Source organism: Rhipicephalus sanguineus, chromosome 11 (genome assembly GCF_013339695.2).
Source record: "Rhipicephalus sanguineus isolate Rsan-2018 chromosome 11, BIME_Rsan_1.4, whole genome shotgun sequence".
NCBI classification, from domain to species: Eukaryota; Metazoa; Arthropoda; class Arachnida; order Ixodida; family Ixodidae; genus Rhipicephalus; species Rhipicephalus sanguineus.
The window spans coordinates 14,245,458-14,271,899 of NC_051186.1; the positions used below are offsets into that span (position 1 = coordinate 14,245,458).

At 47.1% G+C, this 26,442-nt stretch overlaps 1 protein-coding gene across 1 annotated transcript; it reads right to left on the reverse strand.

Annotated features, from left to right (window-relative positions):
• Nucleotides 1–7,382: 7,382 nt before the first annotated feature.
• On the reverse strand, nucleotides 7,383–26,436 carry LOC119373421 (cytochrome P450 2C8). Its single transcript, XM_037643446.2, has 6 exons — nucleotides 26,291–26,436; nucleotides 21,125–21,240; nucleotides 17,021–17,139; nucleotides 12,725–12,864; nucleotides 9,846–10,036; nucleotides 7,383–7,837 (listed from the first exon to the last, which is right to left on the reverse strand). Exons 1-6 carry the CDS (start codon nucleotides 26,422–26,424, stop codon nucleotides 7,650–7,652), a joined length of 888 nt encoding a protein of 295 aa, XP_037499374.1. The 5' UTR covers nucleotides 26,425–26,436; the 3' UTR covers nucleotides 7,383–7,649.
• Between the last annotated feature and the right edge of the window lie 6 nt (nucleotides 26,437–26,442).

The following is a 26,442-nucleotide window of genomic DNA, read 5'->3' on the forward strand; positions in this document are numbered from 1 at the left end:
GGGCAGCCAGGCGACCCTATGTGCCACAATTTTGTATAACAGGATATGTTGTAGCAGATGCTGGGACAATGGATTTTAGCGTTGTTACAATTTCAACTTTGCACTGTCGGTGAGTGAAGATACGAAAGTCAAGTAAAGAAGGGCTGCTAGTTCCGGACAAATGGTCGGAGGTGGTTCTTACATTCCGATTGCAAACCCGACCTCTGCCATAACGGGCCGAGAACATTCGGAAGCATTGATGTATCACCCACTAAGAGCATCCGCTGGGACAATGGCCCGACCACTACGATTCTTTAGGATACACTACAACCCTTGTAATTTCAACACCCAACGTCGAGCTCTGTGCGATGTCTGCTGAGTACTAAAAAATTTGCAGTGGCTTAGCTCGGCGATGCCAGGATATACGTAGCCTTAGAAAAGGTTCAGCTGATTATTCTTAGCTTTCCAGATTGTCTCGGAATATTAGCCTTCTGCTGTTCATTCTTCGTACGCTGAACCTCTAATTGCCAGGCAACTAGTTCAGGATGAGATAAGGTTCTCGGCACTTCTGCGCCGTTGAGCAGCATTTGCGCTCTCCTTCTCAATGGCGTTATCCACATGCAAACGTCCGTCAGAGGCGCTATCAAACGGCTCCAGCGCAGTGTCAGACGGCGACTGCACAGCGAAGGCGAATAGCTGCGCGCGCGCCGGCGCAGTGTGTCCGTCATGGCTACGACGTCACTCCTCTCGAATGCGCAGACCAGCAGCGGCAAGTCGCGCGCGGCGGTGGCGAAGTCTGCGCGCGCGCCGGCGCCAGTGTGTCTGCCGCGGCTACGACGCCACTCTTCCCAAACGCGCAGACCAGCAGCGGCGAGCCGCGTGCGGCGGTGGCGGAGAGCTCTTGAGATGCCGGCTTCGGTGAGCCAGCTGTGTGACATCACTGATCCTCGCGCATGCGCAGCACGGCTCATGGGGATCAACGCGAAATCGGCTCCGGCTAGGCAAGTGTAGCTAACGCTACAAGATCCAAGACAGACATGCATGGTCGCAATGCACTTCAAATGATGTGGATGGTCTATATGGCCTGAATTTCTGGACAGTGCACACTATTGCGAGGCATTGCCATTATTGGACAGTTTACCGCTCAGGAGCGCTGAGGGCTCTGCTCATAAATGACACATGCCTTAGTATGCCTTCAATTACCTGCAGCGCTTCACTATGGCTGTGCCAATGGCATCTGTTATTGCGATAGCAATTATATAGACACTCTCGTGGGGTGTGTGCCGTCGCCTTCGGAATCGCCGTCATGTTCCGTATAAAGTCCAAATGGATAACACTACTTCATTACAGGTTACCTCACTCACCAGCAAACAGGACTAGGACGGGGCGTTCTCAAGAACCGAACTCAAGACCTCGTCAATGGCCGTCCAGAGCACCCTTAAAAGAACGGAGAAGCATGGTCTCCCGATGCCTGCATGGGACAGCCAGTGGCGAGCCGGGGCCCCAACGGGTCTCCGCGCCTAGTCCCTCAGCACCTCAATTAATTTATTCTGTCTGTGTCTGTCTGTCTGTCTGGCTGTCTGTCACCCCGCGCATCATATATTCTACACGTGAGGGCATGGGCGAGCGCGGCTGAAGGAAAGATAAAACGAGAACAAGCCGGCCATCTCCGTCGCACGAAGTGCGCATGGGATAACATGGACCCGCGTACGAGGCCTGCTGTCACTGGCTCCTTAGCGGAGAGGAAATGCCCCGTCTTTCGTCGGGCGAAGGAGCATGAAGGGGTGCCGGGGAGGCTGCGTCGCTGAAGCAGCAACTGTGAACATTGGTGAAAAGGGCGCAGTCTGGAGTTCTGGCACGCGCGCTATCTATACAGAGATAAGTAGACGACTTGTATACCCTTGTACGTGCTATGAATTAACCACTTGCTTCGCGTTGAGAAGACAATTCACGAGACAACACACTTGGATCAGCGGTGATTCCTTCCAACGGCGTTCTGTAGAGTTCCACGAGATAAAAACCAAAACTTAGCTGCTGGCCTTACTTCATATAACATTACAATTCGTTGCTAAATTATTCATTGCATCGCCCTTGCGGCGAAACTAATTTTTTATATTGCAAATGGCCTGGTCAGTTGAGGCAACGCCACAACCACCTCTCCTGGCAGTGTTAGCTTCAGATTCTTGAATAGTGTCTGTTACTCGGTTCTCAGCACCCAATGGGCTCCATTTTTCAAAATAGTTGTCAGACCTGAGCTTGTAGTACCCCACCAGGCCCAAACACATTTGGAGCCTCTTGGCCATTTTAGGACACGGAAATTGTGAAACGGATCACACCTTGTCCGCATTAGTTTAGCGTGAACTGGAATTCATGCAATGGAGCAGGCCGCAATGAGGTCTTGGTCCAGCAAATACTGGATGGAGCACTCAAGTATTGTCCTGTTTTGGCTGTTCATAGGGAGCAGCTTGCATCGCACTTGTGAGTGGCTGCTTATGTCTAGTAGATAACCAGAGTCGTGTAACCTGGCTGAATGCTGCCTTTATGATCATGGTATGCAAGGGTTCTTACTTAGTTTCTGCTTCTGCTCAGCCTGAAGGGTCTCTAGACCTCGTATGCCACTATTAGTGTCAAGGTGGAATATATCTTCAAAAAGTGCCTGCAGCAAGCTTGCCATGTCTTCATAAGGCTCTTGACGTTGACTATCACCTTGCAATGCTGTTTAACAAACGTACAGGGCTTGTTGTTCAACATGTGATACACATGCAAGCTTTGGTGTCTTGAAAATCGATGAGCCCATAAGAGTCAGAGGGCAGTGACCCTCCATCAAAGCTTACGCGCCGCAATAATCCTGCCACCTCAAGAGGTTGGCGTACTAGGGCAACATCCAGGCAAAACTTTGGGAACCGCCCCCGAAGCGATTCTGGAGTTCGTGACAAGCGATAACCGACTCTGAGGGTTCGGGTTCTTCTCTGAAGGGGGCACTGATACATGCGACTTGCTGCGATGGCCGCCTACCATTTAAAGGGGTCATGAAGCACCCCTTGGGCTGATTGAAAAAATACATCCTGCGGAAAGCTGACACGGCTATGAACTGCTCTGCCAAATATTACAGTCGTGCGCGCCGCGTAATGGCCACAAGCGGAGCGCGAAGTTGCCGTTTCCCCAGGCACCCTCTTTTCAAACAGAGGCCGGTTCTCACTCTCGTCGGTGGGCGGGGCGTCTGTCCGCTGTACGTCGCAAGAGACATAGCACGCTTATTGGCCGATAGCCGACGTAAATCGAGAGCGGCGTTCGGATCAGATGCGCTTCTTGCCGCGGGGTGCCGCCACTTGCCGGCGCCGCACTCCTCAGTACACGGTAGCCGCACTCGCGCAAGCGAATCACAGCGGGAGAGCGATCGCCTTTCGTGACGCGCGCTGGCGTGACTTCTTTCCCCCATGCCACCCCTCCCTGTCTAGCTTCCAGTGCGCTCGCCGGCACGAGAAAAGAGAGAAAGCGCTGGGAGCGTGCGCCAAACCCCCGTAACTCCGCTGATTCTTGACGGATTCGAGAAATTTTTGCGGCAATCGATTTTGGAGGCAGTACACTCCGATACTGAGGCCATTAGATCATTACTTGGAAAAGTGGTTCATGACCCCTTTAAGGTCACGCTTGCCCCAGTGTCCAGGAATGTCCAGAAAACACTGCTGGCGATCAACAGTTCAATCAATGACTCTCTATTCCCACCGACTGCAATCGCCTGCAGGGTAGTTGCGTACCAATCTGCCGCGAAAACTGCTACGTTTGTTCATTTTGCTGGCGATCTGCTTGAATGCGTCCCAGTGCATTCTAGCTCAAACAGCGGTGTAAGCTGCGTGGTCTTGCAGCAGCGAATTGACGTGTAAAGTAGACTGGCGTAGCCAGGGGACTTTGGGAGGGTCCCACATTTGCATGTGTATATATACATGAGCAAGTACAAAGACACGGTTGAACATGCAGAATGACTGGTTGAACACCCTCCCCCCTCCCTTAAGATATAACTTGAACGACGCTTGAGCTTCGCCTTCAATAGCAGAACGCGATAGCGCAATCGGACCCAGTTCGCATCGTCTTCTCAATTACTAACATCGCTTCGCTTCTTGGTGAACACTTAAACCGCGCTGCAGGGAAAGGAACGTCTGTGAGCCTGTAAAATGGCCCTTTCAAACTAAACTACATTGCCTACTGAAAGTATAGTTGCGAGGTATCTACTACGACGCAATTCTCCCTTTTGCGAGTTGGCGAGTTGCCAAATACGCGTTCGTGAGGGAACACGCGCACCTGCACACGTTGTTCAGGCTGTTGTTCATAAGGGTAATTAATTATGCGTCTGTGCTTGCTCAGTGGTGCACCTTTAAACCACACAGTGATTAATTGCGCAATCCACATGTATTGACACCTAGTATGAGTTTAGGTTTCTGCCACAAAATATTGCATGCGTTAACGTCAATCCTTGCACTACATAACACTGATATATTGTCTTTTTCTTTTTTTCAGAAGCAATCTTGAGCACGGGCATGACTGTGTGGTAGAACTCCTGGTTGCCAAGCACAAGTCGTGGGTTTGGTTCCGACTCAAACACAATATCCTTTATTATATCTTTATTTGTGTTTAACTCAAATTTTCTCTTACTGACAACGCTGATTTTTCGCTCACCGCCAACGACGGCGACACCGAGGCCGACGCCGGAATTTTTGCAAAACCAGCTCTTTAACGCTAGCGGTTTAAAATTGCTAGCTACGCCACTGGTAACGTAGACTAATCCACCCCATCTTCAACACGGGATATTGCGCTTTGGTTGCGCGAATTGCCGAATTCTTTTAGTCTTTTCAAGTCCTAAGTTCTGAGGTGTCCCGCCCAGTTGCTGAGGTGCAGTTGGCCCGTGGTTTAGGCGCGCTAGTTAACGTAACAGGTGGGTTGGTACCACACCAAGGACACATCGCGGAGCGCGGCAGATCGTAGACACTCCCGACGGGAAGCCGAGACCGCCGCGAGCTGCCGGTCGCTTTCGTTGCTGGGCGGGCACAGTTTTGTTTGGCACTGCCGTGGTGTGCGGCGATTAATCAACCAACGCTAAATTAGCGCCTGCTTGCGTAGTATGTGATGTCGAGGGTGGCGTATAGCGCATGCACTGTCAAACTCCTTCTACGATCGAGCGGGCCACCTTCGTCAATTATCGTAGGTTTTCAAAGCTTGTGCTGGCGGTAAGGTCTTGGATTGTAGGGTGCATTTGCCTGACACCCGTTTCACCTGTTCGGCGCATGAGACTGACTGCGCTATACGGTCATAGTATTCAGCTGTGACAATAATGAAATGATTGAGGCCTCCTGCCTGACACTGAGTGCGCTTAACAAGTACTGCCTATAGTTTAGCTTGTAATGGTAGTAAACTGCGCTATAAATTCTCGTGTGAAGAACTGCCTCTCGGACTACCCGCCTGAAAAGCGCCACTATTTTTGGCATAGGTTCTGCAACGCTGCTGGAAGCAGCTGCAAACGGCTGTCATGAGGAATCTCCGAAATGTCAGAGTACTCTAAGTACTTGTCCAGAATGTCCTTACATGAGTGTTTGTCTTCCTGGTCGCTGAAGTTCGGTAGCGGGACGGGCGTGTCTTCGATGTTCGGCATTGGTCGCGCATTGGCTTGCGCGGTTGTCTTGGTAGGACTAACGACGTCGCCACTCGCGTGGTGTGCAAAATGTGGTCTATTTTAGCCGGGAGTCTTTTTCCTTTCATCGTGGTTCTGGTGGTCGAAGCCAATAGCAGTTGGGCGATGAAGAAAGCAAAGAGAGCTTGCGCAAGTGGCTTTGCGATACTCTATTAGGCAATTCTTGGTCGTTTTCTATGATGGATCCGGTCGGACGGGCCCCACTTGTTCCGTACGCGTATTTATTGCGCAAAGGTAACTGAATCATTGAGACACATGTTGCCGTTAATTCAGCCGCGTAGAACTCGGCTCTCTTCGCCTATACGTCTTCACTCGCTACGTCCGTTGTAGCACACGCATGCCATGACTCTACACCACCTGGCGTCGGTCCCTTACGCTCATAGTGCAATAGTGATAATACTGTATATTGCAATAAATGAAGCTACTCAATGTCGCATCAGCTTACTTTAAATGTAAGAGCTCCTGCAGCTTGAGCTCCTGAAATATATTTAGTGGACCCTTCGGTACCTGCACCAACAGGCGCTGGTCCCGGGCAGCATCAGTACGCCACAGAGCCTCGGACACCTGGAGGGAAATCTGTCGAAGATGTATACGAGTGGCTCACACATTATAAACGGATCAACAACTGCTGTCATTAGAACGGGGCAACCTAGCGGTTTGATAACCATGAGGGCATCCTCGCTACATGGGGCTGCGTCGCGTCCTAAATAAAGAACTGTTTCAAAGACTCCGTAGTGAAGAGGACGAGGGCTGAACAAACACTGCTGCAAGGAGCCAGTATCCCAGGGTATACATGCATGACATCTGTTGGCAGTGTTTCACACTCTGAAAGACCGTATAGCTTCGCCACTCGATGAAGACCAGGTATGCCACGGGTTAGAAAGTATTGCTAGGATGTATATTACTTCCTTATCGGCAAAAAGAGGCTCGACACAGTTGGCGATGTCACACGGCACTGCTGTATGTCTGAGTTCTTGAAGATGCGGGGTATCACTACAAGATTTGGTCGGCTACCGAATATCACCACAGTTGCGAGTACTGACGACTCTACGACATTTGATCTCACGTCGACGAGAGGTCTTGCGTGAGCAGCTCTGCCGACACGCACCCCCGGCACCTCATGATGCTATGCTCTTTTCGGTACTCTCTCGACACCATGTTTTAGTTGGGAAAGCATTGCTACGTGCCAAAAAGCACCGGACATTGCTATAATTCGCGCACTGACATCACAAAGCGGCTCCAAGGAGCGATATGAGCATCCACGGAAGTCTGTTTCACTTTACAGAGGCGACATGGTATGGCTGTCATGTTGGTAAGCGCTAAGACTTTCCATGCACGCCAGCCGGTCTGGCAACGCGCTCGAGCATTTCCGGTGTCAAAGCAATAAACGCCAGTTCTGCCATGATCGCTGTACATTTCGGTCTCGTTTCATACAGCACTGAGCACCTCAGCGCAGACGCTAATTTGTCAAATGTCCTTGGCTCAGTATGAGACCCCCTTCAATGTCAATGAACGCATTGGTGATCTAGCGAATGTGCTCGGACGTGTAAGGTCGCAAGGATGCTGCTCTAGCAACACTTTGCTAGTGCACGTTACGCGCCTTCACATATTTGAACCTCTCACGCAACCTTAACTCCCATGTTGCTCTTGGTACGTGTAACGGGGAAACGAGGACACAGTAGTTCTTGGAGCTAAGGCAGAACCCAGAGTATGGCAGTTTTTCTGTATGTAAAAAGGCGCTTAAATATAATTTGGACAATATGAAATCCGCTGAGAAAAATGAAGTATTTACTTGCTATTAGATGACAGAAGAAGAATAAGAAAAAAAGTACAATGTAAAGAGTATGTGGAAGAAAGACGCGATTTGAGGTCCGCACTGCTTCTGGATTCCACCCAACTCTGCGTTTTTTTCTCTTGTTGATGTGATTGCAGCACTGTAACAGCATTCCCCAAATAACGCGCGATCGAACGTCGCCAGCTTCAGCGCTTACAGGCTCTGGCGCCGGTCTAAGAACCGCAACTTGAGGTACTGCACGTGACCAGACAGTATAGAAGGGCTGTTGATGTCGAAAGGCATCTTGCCAGCTGGGAGAACGCGGAATCGTTGAAGGAGTGACGTCACGGCGAGGAATATCTCGACAGTGGCCAATATCTCGCCGGGGCAGGTGCGTTTTCCTGAAAAAAAAAAAGTTATTTGCAAAAGGCAACGAGTTTAGCATAGCCAGCAGCATTGCGAATGCTCAGTGAGAAAGAAATAGATATAATGCGAAACTTCACATCGCTTGTCCTGTGTGTGTGTGTGTGTGTGTGTGTGTTTGTGTGTGTGTGTGTGTGTGTGTGTGTGTGTGTGTGTGTGTGTGTGTGTGTGTGTGTGTGTGTGTGTGTGTGTGTGTGTGTGTGTGTGTGTGTGTGTGTGTGTGTGTGTGTGTGTGTGTGTGTCCTGTACCCTATTTACGCTCTGAAGTGAGCCAACAAGCCCTGCACACAATTCTGTTAAGTTAAAGAAAGAAAGCTTGTGCTGCGTGTTGCAAGCGTTATACCAATAGTTATGAGAAATAACAGACAGTAATGCCAAGGAATATATAGAGGATGTTATTTGTAGTAATTCGGATATAAGTATGAAGAAAGTAAAGTGGACGAAAAGATAACTTGCCGCCGGCAGTGACCGAACATGCGACCTTCGAATAACGCGTCGATGCGCTACCACTGAGCTACGGCGGTGGCCATCCTCCTGTCACCTTTTATGGGGTGTATATGTGCATTTAAACCTTGGAGTGTTAGTCAGCGCCAATCGCAGCCATGGCGGTGGGTTTGGAACGCTCTTTTTCTGCCTGCAGGAGTCACGCAGCACGTGATCGGTTCCTGCCGGGGGCAAGTTACGTTTACGTCCACTTCACTTTCGTCACATTTATATCATAATTACTGCAAATAACACCCCCTATACTTTCCTTGGCATTATTATCTGTGAGTTCTCATTAATATGGTGTCTCATCATCTTCTTTATACCAATCATCATCTTTCCTTTATACCAATATTCGCATTTTTGATGTAGCATTGGAGAGAAGAACTATTATATAAGGAATGGCAGGGAGGCTAACCAGTTTAGGAAAACAGGTTAACCTACACATGGGAACAGGGTGGGGGAGATTTAAGGATGGAGAGGAAAGAGAGAGAGAGAGAGAGAAAGATAGCACATGACGTAGCACACACAGAGTCAGTCACTCTTGCGTGGTACGCGAATTTTCTGCGAAATCCTGCACTGATGTTTACAGCAAGCAAATGTGCTGATGATGGAATGGCTAATAAGGGAGCACCACTTGTCCTTGAATGCTGTAGCGTTCAGTGTGCATTCATCTGCGAAGTAGAGGTCGCGGGTGCCTCCCACTCTTTGCTAATGCATTGTTTGCATGTCTACAGACAAGCTACGATGTTAGAGGCAGTGGTGGAAGGTTGCGCTTCAGTTGCTGCGCTTGGAGTGCACAAAATAATTTTGCAGCGATAGCCGCTACACATTAGGTTTCGCTGCGATAGCGGTCATGGTTCGTTTCATGCAGATTTAGTGTGGTACATGTGCCAATTTACTATTACAAATGTATGTGCTTGTCACGTAACTAAGGAAGAGTCTTGTGACTGATTGACGTTGTTCAGCTTGTTAACCCAGCTCTCAAGGAGGGCGTACTTGGGGGTAAGTTTTCCCGTAATAGAAATTACTATTAAACTCGCGTACATTTCCTTTAGTTATCGCAGCGTGCCTGGTACTTAGAAGTCACGAACGGCATACGTGCTATCAGCATGACGCAATTATCTCGAAAAAGAATGGAAAACTGGGCTACTCGGTGGGTGTGCATAGGGTAGAAGGCAGCATTCTCTTTAATAAATTAGCGAATGAACGCTATTAGAAAATGTAAACGCGCGCTAGCCAGATGTCGAGTGTTTTTGTTAAGAAAAGCACACCCCAAATGGTCCAAGCTACTTTGATAGAACACGGTTCAAGATAAACAGGCTTCACCCACCTACAAGGGTGGTATGATGGGTAGAGTACCCACTTCGCCTTTTATAGCTTCTGTGGTGTTTACGAAGTACCACGTATATGAAAAAATGGTGCTTAATAATTCGATGTAAAATTAGGTTGTTTACAGTGAGGAACGTTTAAGAGGCTCATTGTATGGTCACCGTTGCGTACCGAAGGAGAATGGAAGGTGACATTCAGGTTTGCGCGCCATAAGTGTTCCGTCCTCATTCAAGAAGCGTGTCGGGTCGAACTTTTCCGGGTCCTTCCAGAACTTAGAGTCGAAATGCGCCGCCCAGAAGTTCGCCATAATCACGGTGCCTTTTGGAATGAAGAACTCGTCCACGACGGTGTCTTCGGAGGCTCTGAAGTGACAGGTAGTGGCAAGATCAAAGTTGTTAAAAAGAAAACTGGAAATGAAATGCACGACATTTTTTTGTCCAGAACTTTACTTTTTGCAATAGCATTGTACGTGTTGTCTCGATTTGATTAGATGTTTCGTACTGTCACTGCTGTTGTACGGGTGACCAGAGCTTAGCCAATCTGCTAAAACGCAGATGTTTTCTCTGAGCCCCTGTTTTTGCAGTGACAATCACCTCTATTGTTCGCAGCGATAATAAAGCTTCATTGATCGACAGATTGATTATCCGAGGAATTAAAAAGCTACGCTGACTTTGCTAACGTTGTCATTGTGAAACTGCCACATTCTGCCTCAGTAACTTTATAACATCGCACTATGATGCTCTAAGTATAGCAAAATTCATAGCCTATGGAGAAGCGAGGGGCGCTGTAACCGCGAGATTTTTTGGTCCCATCTTCGTCAGAGAGAGGTTTGCAGTAAAAATGTGTTTTGCTGCCACTGCAATTGCACACAGATGCTTGCCTGAGCCTGCGCTTGAGGTTCGGCTGCGTGGCAATATCCTAACCGAATGAAACCTCGGCTTTACAGTAGTCAAAGCTGCGAGACGAGCTTCAGTTCGACTCAGGCCTGAATTCCTTTAGAGATTGCACCGAACAAACAGTGGAGGCAACTTTCAAAGACACTTCTACAGTTTTTACTATCTGAAAGTACAGACCACTCCCAGGAAACATGATATTATAGGAGGAGGTAGCCTGGTGTACAATATCGCTGCTCCTCGTAAGTTGACAGTAGGGTTGTGACATCAGCCACGTGCCCAGGTTCCAGGTTTGCTTATATTACGTCACTATGGCTACTTTTGAAGACGGCGGCGGCAGAAAAAAAAAAAAATGTCTTGGCTACTTGGCCAGCGTTATCCACTTTTCTTCAATTTTCGCTGAAATGTAGGTCTGCGGCGATATCGCAGTCACTGGCGTTGGAGTATGCGCATTCAAAATTTGGCAGCCATTGTGCATCTCGATCTCCAAACAATGAATTTAGCGCTTGCAGTACACAAACTAAGGCTTCGGATACGTGCGTTGTACTAACGAAATACTGTCGCTCATGGCCAGAGTTTACCCAACAAGTGTTGCTGAACGCGACCTTGAAGTGCAATTTGAAGCAACCACGACAATCCGGGGTGCTCCGCGCTCCTCATGGAAGGCACTCTTGGATCGACGATAGAAAAAGAAAGTCCGCCGAGCTGCTTGCTCAATTATTAGGACTAAGGCCGACCTTAAAATGGAGATCATTACTAGCGCGCACTTCATCACCCCACAAGAAAAGAGTGTGAAGGTAAACTCTGCAACTTTGTTTGGACACCGGCGATCGTGATTTCGGGCTTACTAATGCCATACTCGTGTTTTTCTTTTTCAAGATGCTACTATTTGTGGTACTTGTAACAAAAGTCGCTGAAGATGCGTGGAGAATGTCACGTTTGCTACAGCGCAGGACAATTCTTCATTGGGCACGATATGATCGACAAAATGAACACTTTGTGGTGTGACCGGGACGTTCTCTCTTTAAAGTGCTAATTTTGCATTTATTTACGTTCTCGTCAGAAGAGTATTAGATTTAGACGTTTATATGAGCATTTTTCGGAAGAAAGGCTCAAGCGGCGATCAGCGACAACCTAGCCACCTCGCAAGTAGCACGGAAAACTTGAGCAGGCGCGTTCCAAGAGGTCGAGTGAATAACGTCGACACTGAGGCTCAGGAGTACGCGACAGAAAAAAACTAATACACGAGGGTGATCAGTCCCACCCGATTACTCCAAATGAGACTGTTTATTTAGGTTGCTCTAGCCTAGTTTACATTCCCGTCAAAGTAGGAGACAAACATATGATGGCTCTGGTAGACAGCGGTGCTTATGTGTCTCTTATAAATGCCAAGCTGGTGGATGCAACTCGCTTGCACAGTGGAAGAGTCCTACGGGTACAAGGCTATGATAGAAAAGTAACATTGCATAATCAGTGGGCCTTCGTAGTTCCAGGGCGAGAAACTAGAGAGCAAAGTGTTGGTAATAAAGGGGGTGACGTACGACCTTTGCTTTCAAAACTAGGTATAAAGAAACTAAAATCAACCTATAGTGGGACAATGTGGTTCTAGTCGAAGGAATAGCAAGGAACGAGACAAATCAGGGTAGACACCATAACCTACGAGTTGTCAAGTGTGCGGAGGATGTCTCAATGACCTGCCCGAAACTTGTATGCATAGGAAGCTATCCTCAGGCGGTGAAGTCACACAACGTTCCTTTCGAACTAGCTGACAAGACGATCATCCGATAATCACCTTACAATATGTCAAGAGAGCGAAACATGTGGCTCAAGAAAAGAGTTGGAGGAGATGCTAGACGCTGATGTCATACGACCTTTGTTATCACCCTTCGCTTCTCCCTGAACAATCGCACCGAAAAAGAACAGAACAGCACTAAAGCTTCAGTATAGAACTGGCGTCCATCTTCATCCGCTTTATTTTGTACTGACCCTCCTTTTCTTTCCTGTCCCGGATCTCCTGCTTTTTCGTCCTTTGTCCAAAGGCTCATACTGCTTCAATGCACTTGCGTAAGCCTGATATTTGAGTGAAGGGTAAATTGTTATTTGTCTTAAGTGTCCTTTCAACTATGCACAGACTCAGAGGGTGTTTGAGTCACTCACTCTCGGGGTACGCCTAGCGGCGTGCTTGTCTTCCAGCGGTCCATCTCCCACACGCTCGCCATAGTGAAGGGCATGCGTAATCGGTCTTCCCACGTTGGTCGCCGCTCTCGCCCGATCACCTCGTCAATTTCGCGCTGTACCTACGGAAGGACAAAAAAAGAAACTCACATTCCTTATTGTAACACCTCCCAATGCAATGTGGAACCGGAATCTATCTATCTATCTATCTATCTATCTATCTATCTATCTATCTATCTATCTATCTATCTATCTATCTATCTATCTATCTATCTATCTATCTATCTATCTATCTATCTATCTATCTATCTATCTATCTATCTATCTATCTATCTATCTATCTATCTATCTCTCCACGTACGTTAAGGTGCGAACACACTGGCGGCGCGGCACTCTCCCGCGCGCCGCTCACCGCTCGCGAGACGCCGCTTTCTTTCTCCCGCGGAGCGTCAACGCTTTTCTGCCGCCGACCCAATCGCTCTGGGACCTTTTTTTTTGCCGCTGCCGCCGGCTGCCACGCAAGCAAACCACCAATCAGCGCCTGCCTTTTCTCCTCTTCCTTCTACACTGGCTGTCGTCATAGCAACCAGACATCGTTCTCCTCACCCGCGCCACCACTCTCAGTCTTTCGGGGAGAAATCGCGAGCCGGCAGCGAGCCGGCGGGCGCGCGCGCGTCGATATGTCTACCCTTGTCTCGTCATTGTCTACCCTTGTCTCAGCCGGCAATATGGACAGCGTGCCGCTGCTTGCCGTGCGGAGGTTCCGACGGGCGGGACGCCGCCGCGGTCTGCTTTCCGCCAGTGTGTACGTACCTTCAGAGGGCTCTCTAGGTCGTCTCTTGACACATACCAAAATTCGCATGAGAGCACACTCGTGTATGATTGATACGATTAAAGGTCGGTGCATTTACAGCGTGAGATCTTTGTACGTAGGTCATGAAACCCTTTTTGTCACTCACTTGGGGCACATACCCGCATACCACAGCCTATGAAATGGGAGCATGAGTCACAGGTGATTCACAGTTCATATAAACTCAGCAACGACGGTAACAGACATGGGAAATCTTAAAGCGATAGCGTTAAAGGGACTGTCTACCGTCCTTCATCGGTTTTCTGTTTTGTACCGCAATAGAAAGCGTACCGTCTGAAGTGTCCAACCTTGCAGCGGTTTCTCTCGAAAGTTAGTAGAAATATTTAAAACAGAATTTTTCGATCTGCGTTCGGTCTTCTTCCATTGGCGTGAAAAATGCCCACGACACTGGTTGGTGGACGCGATGACGATTGTAGTGCCGGTAAAAATTGAAACGGAAAGCACATGTGATTTGTTTAAGATTACTTTATTTTCGCTGAACTCTATTGTAATGAATGTAACAGTCGTTTTCAGTGCGCTAGCGTTTAAATGATGCCTTCTTATACGATTACAGAACACTTCGTTTTCTGTGATCGCAGTCTGTGCGTTTATTTTAGCACTGCTGCCGCAATCCAAGCCAAGTCGATTCATCAAAAAGATACAATATATGCGCGCCTTCACAGCGCAGCACATGTGAGACATTTTAACAACAATACAGCGGCACAGTACCACCAGCGCGGAGAGCGGCATGGCATAGTTCATGAGTTGAAGCAGACGTCGAAGACGGCGCCGCAAGCAGCGCCACCGGGCGCCTTTTTGGATGCGTGAGGAAAAAAAAGGAAAAAAATTACTCTCTGGCGCTACCGAAAGGTGCCTCAAGTGCGTAAAATACAATTTCAAGTTATACATGTTTGTTTTTAAGCAAAATGAGTCTGCTTTCGAGGATTTATACTCATACCAGTGGATTGAACCACATCGCCGTTGGGTGACGCCAGCGGTCATTCTTTCACAATATTCAACATCAAATTAAAAATATAACTTCTTTTTTATGGGGAAAAAGCGGGCTCGTTGCCGCCGATGGGACAAACAATCTACTCATTTTCACCACAATCAGAAAAATTTTTCCGAGCAGTAGACAGTCCCTTTAAGAAACTTCTGTCGCAGAAAATTCAGTGCCGGCGTCGGCGCGGCGGCGTTGTCGAGGAAAAAATCAAAGCGACGGGAAAAAATTGGGCAGATCCCACTCGTCCTGGGAGTCGATATCATGCGAAGCAGAAGGCGATTAGAGGCCTATACATCATTTTGTATGCTTCCCCCCCCCACCACTTCGAATTATTTTCGAAGTGGTGGGGGGGGGGGGAGGGAAGCACTTGCCGAGGGCCTTGGCTATTTGAGGAAAGCACCTATTGTGAGGAAAGTACCTATTTGAGAAAGCAACAATTTGGGGGCGGGGCTCTTAGAGCCCTCTCCCCCTCCCTGGCAACGGGATTGATCGTGGGTAGCAGGCACGTCGATTACACTGACGCCCAAAGTGATACCTATCTTCCGACGTGACGTGTGTACTCACATGGGAGTATAGATGTCAGTTTTATCGAAAGGAACTGTACGCTACCGTGAGATGATGTGCACATCACAAAAATCGGTTTTTGCCGTATTCCTCCGGGTTGAGCAATGGTTTACCATACCTTGGCAAGTCATAAGAGTTATTATTCAATGATTATTACATTGTTACAAACGCCGATAGCGAACACTTCAACCACAGTTGACGTTGCCGCGATATCACGCAATTATAAAGTGTTTTTCGTAAGCAGTTTCAAGTGCTGGTGTAGTTCTGTGCATGAATACTTGACTGCTACGCAAAATGCCTGGGTATGACTGCGGCACCAACCATGATTTTCACTCTTTCCGCCCCTCTGATATTTCCCTCAGCTACAACGCTGCTGAGGCCTGTAATATGCGGCACAATCTCCTTAACGCGATGGCATAAATATTTTTGAAAGTACTTTGTCGCCTTTCATGGATCCGTACAAATTGTGAGTCTCCTGTGGTTCATACCCGCATTCAATGGATCATGGTGTACGGCTATGTGCCACACTTGATTGAATAAAAGGGTTTCAAAGCGAACACAACAATTATCTCAGGCTATTCGTGTAATGGCACATTTATCATGTTCGCCATACACTAATGCCCTCCCATGCAAATTTCGGTATGTGTGACGTTGAGTAGATGACCACGAGAGCGCCCAGACGTAGGCGGCTAGATAGATATATACGTAGACAGAAACAGTCAAATTGCCTGTGGTTCGCTAAGGAATGCGCCACGTTTAAAATTAAAATCACGCTTAAAGCCGCGATCGAACTCAGAAATTCTGCGCGGCAGTGAAGTATTCTACCCCAGAGCCATGGTCGCGAATGGAACAGCTTCTGAAAGAGACCGTGTACACTCGTCATGTCGGGCAACGTCAATCGTGGTTGAAGTGTTGCCTATCCGCTTTAATAAAAATGTAATAACCATTACATATGAACTCTGACTCGTCAAGCTATAGTCGAACCTTGGGCAAACCGGCGGAATACGGCGAAAGCCGCTGCTTATGATATGCACATCATCGCACCGTAGCGTGCAGTTCGTTTCGATAAGACTGATATCTGTGCTCTAACGTGGGTGTCGACGTTACGTCGTACCATGGACACTCTTTGGGCGCCACTGAAGTCGGTGTGTCTGGTAAGCTGACGATATACGCATAACCACTCAAAGTGCACAAAGACATCGGTCCAACTCGGAAAATTTGGCTCAGAGGAATAAAAAAATGCTGTGTAGGCCGCTACTCGTTTACTGCTTCACATGACATCGAGTCCCAGAATATGTAGGATATGCCGGAATTTTTAATTTACTGATGTGAATGGAGACGTATGGAATTGCGAGAGATACATTTCCGCTTGAGTATTTAGTGTCTGAACACTTCGCGCTTGCCAACTGCGTTTAGATGCTATGACATTTAAAAGGTAATTTCAGTGTTTCACCTCATGTTGAGTACGCCTGAATTTATTGTGACCTCCGTATGTGCTTTGCGATAAGAACAAATAAAGGTACGAGAACAGTGTCCTTTTCCGGGAATCGAACCCACGGCACAGCAGTGCTTAGAGTTTCGATTAGCGATATCTCAACTTGCTTCACTTGTGTGGCTCTACTTGTATTTAAAATTAGTTTTAGAGCAATAGAATGTTCGCTACCCAAAAGCACAGCTGTTAGCCTCAGCGAGAAACCATAAGGCTTATAAAACTCGACGGGAATCTCTCCTGCATTCATGGATACTTATTATTATCCCAAAAGCAAACACTCGCTTCAAAAAAGGAATACATTCTCAAGTTCTCCGAACAGAATACAACCTATTTTGTTTTAGAAAACCTCGCGAATGCGGTGATACGCACCCTAGCTTGTAGTGTGTCTGGTTCCATGGCGTGCTTAACCATGTGCCATTGAATGGTACCGGCGGTGCTTGCGGTGCCAGCAAGGAGGAAGCTAGTCACCATGCCGACTAGCGTTTCCACTGTGCAACAACAGAAAACGAAGATAGGTTATTAGTGGCGGTACGTATTGTGGTGACTCGCTTCAGTGCACCAAGAGAAGAACTGTCCAAAGTGTTTGATAGACTTGACAATCGTCCACTGTCGGAGGAAAAGATCTTCGGACACTGGCCGAGACAATCCTCGGCACGGAAAGCTTTGAAAGTGTTGTTGCACTTTTTGCGCACAACTAGTCTCATAGACAGACTTTAAGCAGTGTCGTTTATCGTAATATTGTTTTTCTTTCCTAATTTTTTGTAACATCTCTTTTCTATCATCTTTCACTTCCCCTTTCCCCAGCACAGGGTAGTCAGCCGGTCTGAGAACTGGCTAACCTCCCAGTCTTTCCGTTTTTCTCCTCCTCCTAAGCGCTCAAGCAGCAAATAACACACTACACAATGGTGCACACAAACAAGAGGGAATTCATTGCGCTTGCCACGAATTAAGTAAGATTGCTGAATTGCAGTTTAAGCAAACATAGCACAGCCCTGCAAGCTCAGTCGAACACGCCAGGATATCGAGTGAGTGCGGTTTACAGTTGAGAGGTCCCCACGCCTTTGTCGTTAGTGCGCGAAGGCTCGCGAACGCTGGCGTATTTTAGGGACTAAGGCGTCCGTGAGATAGTCCCAGAGGGGGATTTGGTGGTGGTTCTCAGCCGAAGAGGTGAAAAGAAGTCCCACTTGTGCCCTGGCAACCACGCGTTCATCTTGGTGCACTTCAGGGGGCGCCGCCGCCGTAGGAACTTCCGCCTCCTATTTCGCGCAAATACGGAACTACAACTACATTCGCATGGCATTGCTTTTAGAGGAAACCGGGGTTAGGAATGAGTAAGGACCATTGAAGGCATCGAACTTGAACGAAAGCGAATAACATTGCGCTGCGTGGTTCCAAGACAACGTAAGGCGAACAGCCGACCAACCGACACCGTAAGCTCTCAGAAGTGAAGTACTAGGAAAAATACGATAGAGTTGAGATGAAAAGTAAACAGCATGGATTAAAGGAGAAAAGAAGGAGAACGAATGAACGAACAAGAGAAATAAGAGGCTATAGATAGGATATGTGGAGGAGCACTAGAAAGGTCGATGTGAGCGAAAAATGGATGAGAGGCAATATTGAATACAAACCCGACTTTGAAATTCTAAGAGCAAAATATGCCAGCACTTTTGTCAAGTGTTTCCAATACGTGGCGCCTTCAGATGCGGAACAGAACGTATTTTACTTCCCCGAATAAACATTATTGATAGAAAATTTACCGCTTTCTTCACCGCAATGGTGTAACGGAATGTATTGCGATCCAATATGAAAGACTGGCGCACAACAAATATGTTCAAGATAGACACAGAGAAATACCTATTAGCTACACTGCTGGCCACACATTCATTGTTGTGATCATATTACTTAAATCATTGGATTTCTGCTTTTTTCAATTCATTATTTCCTTAAACGTCACTTCTATTCATTGTCTCGCAATTCTGTTCAGATTTATTCTCCTTTTTTATTTTTATTTTCTTGAAAGTTTAGTTTTTATGTTGCGCCTCGCATATTTGCAAGTATGTGTTCTGTAAATTTTCTGTCACATCTTCCTCGTGTTAGGTGGTAAAGCCATACGTTTATATAATTAATATGTTAGGTGCAACTTTTTTGTTGCTTATAAAGAGTTGTGTATTATTTGATGGTAAATGACTTTTCCTGTATAGATACCTTGCTTCTTTTGTTTATTTATTTCACCCTTATTATTTCTCACAATTCGTCATGCTTTAACTTTCGCATACTTCTGTTTTATGTAATATGTTATTGATATTTTGCAATAATCTGCATTTTACCGAGATTGTAAAACTACTAATAGGAGGTCCCGCTGACAGTTTTCTAACTCCGGCATCTCCTTCTGTACAAATGAAGACTAAATAACTAACTTGAAAAAAAAAACGCTAGTCCGGCAGAAGACAGACGCGCTGACATGCGTGCTCGCAAGTAGGACAACGTGCAGCTGCACGTGAGGCATGCTGCTGCTCAACGCAGCCTCTTGTCGACAGGCTCCTAAAGTTTGGAGTACATCCCCCTAAATCATATTTCCTTACTTCTTTATGGTATTCCGTTATTAACTGAAAGCCTTAGGCGCCTCATCGAACGCGACAATTTACCGTCGGCGTCAGCGGCGTGAATACGACTGATGCAAAAAATCATCGCCACACGTTGATCTCACCGCATAACTTCATTGCGACTTCACAGATTGGCAAGATATGTGACGCCATTATGATGTCACTATGACGTCACACAACGTCATCATATGACATCGTCACTTGGTTAAAGGTGGGCTGATCGCGGAGGCTCTGCAGAACCAGCTGAGATGCAGAAAGCTTGCAATGTCTACGATTCTGGAGGGGTGGTGCTTTAGGAAGAGGGGTAGCGGGAGGATTAGTAAATCGATTGAGAAGGAAAAGAAGAAAAAGAAGGCTTGCACCTTCGAGTCGTCCTAGCCAAATGCATAACGAACTAGTTTCTTTCTTGGTAATTGCGGCGAAATGAAGGATTTTTAAGAAAGAAATAAAGCCAGTTGCACAAAGTGAAAGCTGTCGAAACATAGAAGCGCTCTCACGCCAACTCCCTCTGCCGCTGGCGACGAGCGCCTTCTTCCTCGGGCATACGAAAAGTTTTGACCATCTTGGGAAAGGGTGCGGCCCACTTAAAGCCCCGGTGGTATACGCGCTACTGGTCGCCTCGTCTCCTCCGCGCCTCTTCCCCTTGGGGCCAGCGCGGCCTCGTATTCGTTACTACCTCTCCGGCGAGCTTCTCCTCCTCGCATCCAGCGCGGCCTCTCCTTAATCGCCTCCTCGGCCTCGGTACATTCCTTTCGCTCAGCTGCGCAACGACAACGGAGAAGGGTCGAGTAATCACCTCTCCGTGCAAATAACTGACATCGTCCTTTGTGGTGATCGCTATGTGTAGACATTTACAAGGACCACGGCAATGTTCTTTTGGTGCTTTCACATAGACCCCAACGCTCTGCTTTCTGTGCTATGGGCGGCGTCGCCTTCCTATGGAGTAGCGCTTAAGTGCAAAGGAAATTTTCCCCGAGAGCTTATCGAAAGGACAATAATGTGAAAATATTTCAGGCTTTTATTCAACCGGCTTATGTGGACAACTGATCTAAATGGCACCTTTATCATTTCCGGGCCTAAAAAATATCAGCAAATGTAGAATTGTGAATAAATTAAAAAAAAACAAGAGACCATGTTCACCAGCTTCGTACTGAAGACTTCCCGACAAGAAGGAAGATAGTTGATATTTGGCGAATTTTCGTGATCCAGTGTTTTTTCACCACTGACCTCAGACGTAAAAAAACTGCATCCATCGCAAATGTTCTAGGAATTCTTTTCTGCTGTAAACGATGCGAAAAACCTATGCCGAAGGCGCCGTGAAGCTAGCGCAACGAAGACGCACTGTCTTTCGTAAATCCATTTTACATAGTCTGTTAACCAGTGCTTCTTTGATGTAGCTATACAATATGAATTTTCGAGTACAATCGAGGATGGCAGCGTGCGCGAATAAACTTCTCAAAGAATGACTTAAATCTCATCTCCACTCAAAAGCATACGCTGCAGAAACCTAGGGTGGCAGTTGTCTGTTGAGGCATTTGAAAAAAAAAAGAGGCTGACGTCAATGCGTAAAATATTTATTTGTTTGAGATTACCTTTACATTTACCACTTCTAATATGCAAAAGCTATGAAACTGCGACTACTGGTACACTCATTTCGGGCTGGTGCCGTTTGGTGCGAGGCTGACACCAGGCAGTTCTAAATAACTTCGTTTGCAGCGATGGTGGCATGTGCGGGGGCGTGGGCGGTGTTTTGAGAGGTTAGGTGCAGCACTTAGTCGCAAAAAATCAACGAGAAAGCTGGAGTCGGCAAACGACACAATGATCTCGGCTTTCACAAAGAGTTGACGCAAAATAATGTGCACGTTCTCACCCGTGAAATAAGCTTTGGAGTCGTGGTCGCTGTCTTGTACTTTCTTCAGGTATGCATCGACAAAATCCCGGTTGACATCTTTTTCTGCCGTGGCTTTGTGTTCCATTATTTTGTCGCTTTGAAAGCAAAAACAATTATACGACTATTATATTTCTGAACTGTGCTATCTCAGCAGAAAAGCGGCTGCCTCTGCATGTCAGAGGAACGATATATACAAGCAGAGTCACAAATGATGAAGAGTCATGCCATAAACTATGCATAAATATGTGTGCTGTGCATATCATGACATAAAATTAGATAAAATGGTACCTTACGTAGCACACAACAGAAATATACATGAACCAATCAGAACAGTGGATCAATAGAATTCAGTCAAAACAAACATATTCTTCAATTGCCCTCAGATAAGACACAGTTAGAATACCAAATATTTTCCAGTTTATGTGAGAGCGTTAACGCTCTCACATAAACTGGAATTCGATTCATCTTTAAGCAATTGCTCTAAGATGAATCGAGTATTTGAGGAGTATTTTCGCCACACAACTATAATCGTCATCTGGCTTGCTGGAGTTTCTTTTTTCAAACCCCGGCTCTTGCCACTTTCCTATCAAGAATGCTATGTCACGATCACGGCGTGCACGCTGATCGTACCCGGGAAGTACCGGCACCCCGGTGATAACGCAAGGAAAGCACACGAGATAGTTGACAATTTTAGAAACACTCCACAAATACTCGATTTTGTCTTAGAGCGTGGCAGGTTGCGAGTTGGAATGCGCATCATATAACTGGTTTTATGGCACGTCGCCAGCCATCACTCATGCTCTCTTGTCCGACGAGTATCGGAATGCTCTGCTGCTTAAGAAATGAGCATCTTTCTTTGCGCGAAATAGCCGTGATCCGAGACACTGCTGAGACATTTACTAAATGAGACAAACACAAAATCTAATCATAGGATGGTGATAGGAAAGCTGGTCCATGAGGCGTGTCGGGACTCCACGGAGGAGGAGGTGCTGAAGGATTTGGCTGAGAGATACCTTCCGTTGCAGACCTTGCAGGATACACCTGACGTTGTTTTTGAATATAGTGGGGATGAGAATAGAGTTATGGATGAGGAACTTACTGAAAGCGATATAAGGGTGGCGTTGCAGGATCCTATTAGTCGATCGGCATCAGGGCCGGATGGCATTACAAATAAAATGCTACGGAATTTAGACGAGGGGTCTATTGAGTTCCTTACGCGGAATAAAACAGTCAATTGAAGGAAGGACCTTTCCCGGAGGAGTGGAGACTTGCAACTACTGTTCTCATACCAAAACCGGGGAAGGCCATAGAGCTTGAAAATCTCGGAGCAATTTCGCTGACATCGTGTTAGGGAAAAGTAGCTGAGCATGTTATTCTAAATAGGCTAACGCGTTATGTTGAAGACATTGGGGTGTTTTTTGAGCTCGATGATAGGAGTTCGGCCCGTCCTCTCGACTCAGGATGCTATGATCAGGACTAAGCATCAGCTACATGATCGGCGGACAAGAGATACTAAGATACTACTTCGACTTGGTGTGGAAAAAGCTTTTGATAAACTCCGACACTTTCATTCTATGGGTGCTGTCGGACTTGAGTCTGGGGCAAAGGCTTTTCCATTTTGTTAAGGATTTCCTTATAGATAGAAGGACATGTCTTAGGTTAGGGGAGACCAAGTCGGAAGTCCCTAAATTGGGTTGTCGTGGTACGCCACAGGGATCCGTACTCTCGCCTATGTTGTTCAATCTGGCGATGTCAAAGTTAGCTAATGTACTGGACAATGTCGAGGGTATTAGTTATGCTGTCTACGCGGATGACGTTACTCTACGGAGTGTCGGTGGTAGTGAATGAGAACTTGAGTCTGGGCTGCAGGAGGTGGCAACGCTTACGGAAGAATGTTTGAGTCGTATGGGGCTTAAGTGCTCCACCAAATAGTCGACGTTTTTAATCTTCTAATCTAGGAAATTAGGTCGTAGGCCGAAGGATTGGGTACCGGAAGTTGAGACTTGCATTACAGTCCATACTAGGTGATGGGTTATTGATACCAAAAGTAAAAGCTATCATAGTCCTGGGTTTGGTAGTTAGAGCAAAGGGGTCGATTAGTATAACAATTCAGCGTATTACGAAGAGGACGGAGGAGGCCATAAACTTTATCAGATGAATCGTTAATAGGCATAGGGAATTAAGATAAGTAGGTGCGATGCGGTTAGTTCACGCATTTATTTTATGTTATTTCTCGTATGTGGCAGCTATGCTAATTGGTTGAAATAGGTGGAGACAGACTAATTGGAAGCTTTAATTAGAAAAGCCGTTAGGGCGGCGCTTGGTCTGCCTGCGGGTACGTCAAAAGATATGTTGTTCCGTTGGGGTTTGCACAATATTTTAGATGAATTTACCGAGGCTCAGCGTACGGCACAGAGAGAGCGGTCGCTAGACACACCGGCAGGTAGGTATATATTAAAGTCTTTTGGAGAATCGTTGGTCGTTCCGCTTGATGGGGAGCGGCTATACGAGTAGAACGTCAACCTTAGTTCTAATATTATGATTCGTCCGTTTCCGCGGAATGTGCACAATGTAGGGAAGCGAATGGCGAGAGATAAGGCTTTGTTGCGAGAGGTGAAGGATCAGGAGGAGGAGCAGACGTTTGTTGACGCGGCATGGATTGCTGGGAAATATGCTTACTTGGTGGTGGTGGTACACGGCAAAGGGAGCGTTGGAAATGGCGCTTCAGTTTATACAAAGGATCTGGGGGTCACTGAGCAGGTGACTATTGCTCTAGCACTCACTGATTCAGGCAGAGTTTTAATAATAATATCTGGGGTTTAACATCCCAAAACCACCATATGATTATGAGAGACGCCGCAGTGGAGGGCTCCGGAAATTTCGACCACCTGGGGTTCTTTAACGTGCACCTAAATCTAAGTACACGGGCCTCAAACATTTTCGCCTCCATCGAAAATGCAGCCGCCGCGGCCGGGATTCGATCCCGCGACCTTCGGGTCAGCAGTCGAGCGCCATAACCACTAGACCACCGTGGCGGGGTGGCAGAGTTTTAGTTTTTAGTGATTCGCGATCTGCGATTAAAGCCTTCTCGATGGGAGTTGTTGTAGAACCGGCTTACAGACTGCTGCAGGGTTGGGACATCACTTCGCATACAGCTACTTGCCTTCCTGCGTATATGGGGACAGTGGAGAGAGCCCCGCGTAACCTTAATGAGGTGGCGCACAGGAAGGCACTAGGATTAGCGTGCCGTGCACTCCCTGAGGAGGCTGGTTCTCGTGCTCCTGAGTTTAGGGACCAGCTGTCAAACTACAACGAGATACCCAAGCACTATTACCTGGAATGCAGGGCATTCCCCTTGCCGCATGTTAGAACAGGCCACAGGCGGTTACATTACTGCTTCTGCCGACACGAATGTACCCTAACCCGCTCGTTATGAATAAAATTAATGAGGACTGCCGGGTTTCAGTCTGTTGCAATAAATGTGGGGGTTTGCTCATGTTCTGGCGCTGCTCGGCGTTTACCAGTGATGGTTCTCAAGGAGAACAGTGGTGGCTGCAAATGCTGCACAGTGACGTGCTGGCGGACCAACTCGGGGCTATCCAGAGGGCCTGTGTGGCGGCAGAGGGGCTTGGCCTCCCTGTCTTGACGTGGGAGCTGCCCGTATCAATCCCGGACTGAATTCCCAGGTCCTCAATAATCGTACCATTCATACCATACCATACCTTACCTAATAGTAAAGGTAACCGCAAAACCGTACGAGATACACAGAGAGACAACATGAAGCGGTTCTGTCAGTACCGCTTCATAAAGTCTCTTTCTGTGTCCCGTGTAGTTTAGCAGTTACCTTCTCTAACTAAGAATCACGAACTGCCCTACGCAGACACTCTTCTAAATCTAGAGCGCTGGCCTACAGGGACTTCAACGCGAGCCGTTATGAGGAAGTTGGTGCGGGTTCTTGGATTGGCTGCACAGAACTAAAGGCCGTGACAGTTCGCTCACTATAGTGGTGTGTTGCTTTTGGACTGTAGGTTGGTATTTTTGCACTCACTTATCCTCTTTCGTTTTTTCACATCCCCTTTCCCATATAAAGGGCAGCTAGCTTGAGATTTTCTCTGGTCAATCTTCCTGGTTTTTCTTTGAATTTCTTCGCCACTCACTATACATATAATTGGAGTGCAGTTTTCATAACTACAGATGCTGACAATGCTTACGAAGCCTTGCAACAGGAGTCCCTCGTTACACGCTCTGTTTAAGCCCATGGCTGCAACACACACACACGCAAACATTCCCATTCAAGATCCCGCAAGGTAACGTTTTCTATACTATCAGGGCGCCAAATAGAAACAAGGCGTAACGGTAAGGAGAGAGAAACATGGAATACTTAAGTCGTATCAGATATTTTTCATTATTTTCGCTTCATGTTATTTTGTGACTCTAAGTTTATTTTCAACAAAGAGCAAATCATACACGCAGTGTAGTTTTTGATGTCGCCTAAAATAATGTGTTCTTGTTTTTGATTTCGCCGTTCCGGCGCAATAAATGCTTCTGAGAGATACGGTGTTGTGTTGTACAGACAAGTCTTAAACTATCCCAGCGAGAAGACACAGTCAAAATCAACTGCGTCATGCCGAGCTGCCTCGAAATGTTCAAGGCGACGTCACAGCCTGTCGCCCGTTATTCCGAGCTTTGTGGCTTGAGAGCGCTATGTAGCCATAGCACGTGTTTTTTTTTTAATATTGTGATGGAACTACGCTGACTCAGCTGGACTTTACCGCAATTTTTCAGGACTCTGGCGAATCTACATTGGACCGTCTAGCACTCCGATGTCGCGGCCTGTGTCCAAGGATTCATAATAGGAAACACCGCGTGCACACGGGACTAGAAAGATATGCAGTCCCATGTGCACGCGCTGTTTCCTATGATGAAGCCACGCCAACAAGCTCATGTTGATACCCTTTTAAAGTGTCCAAGGACTGGAGGCCGCCACCTACGCCGGGGTGCTTGTTGCCTCGCTCTGCCCAATATTGCCTGACATGTTCAATAAAGTTTTGACTCACGCACCCGTGCATACGTGCTTGCAATTGAGTACGACAGTGGATTCATATACGTCAGCCGAAAGTCATCTGAACCTGCATATTTACTTACTGTGCGTAGAGAGCCAAGTCTTCCACCTTGTTTTTAAGGAGGTTGACGTGCGTGCCACGAATTCTTTTCGTGATTGCCGTGACGAAGCCTGGATTGTGCTGGTAAATGCGGCCGAATCGTAAGGCGTGCTGCATATTTGTTACAAGCCGGTT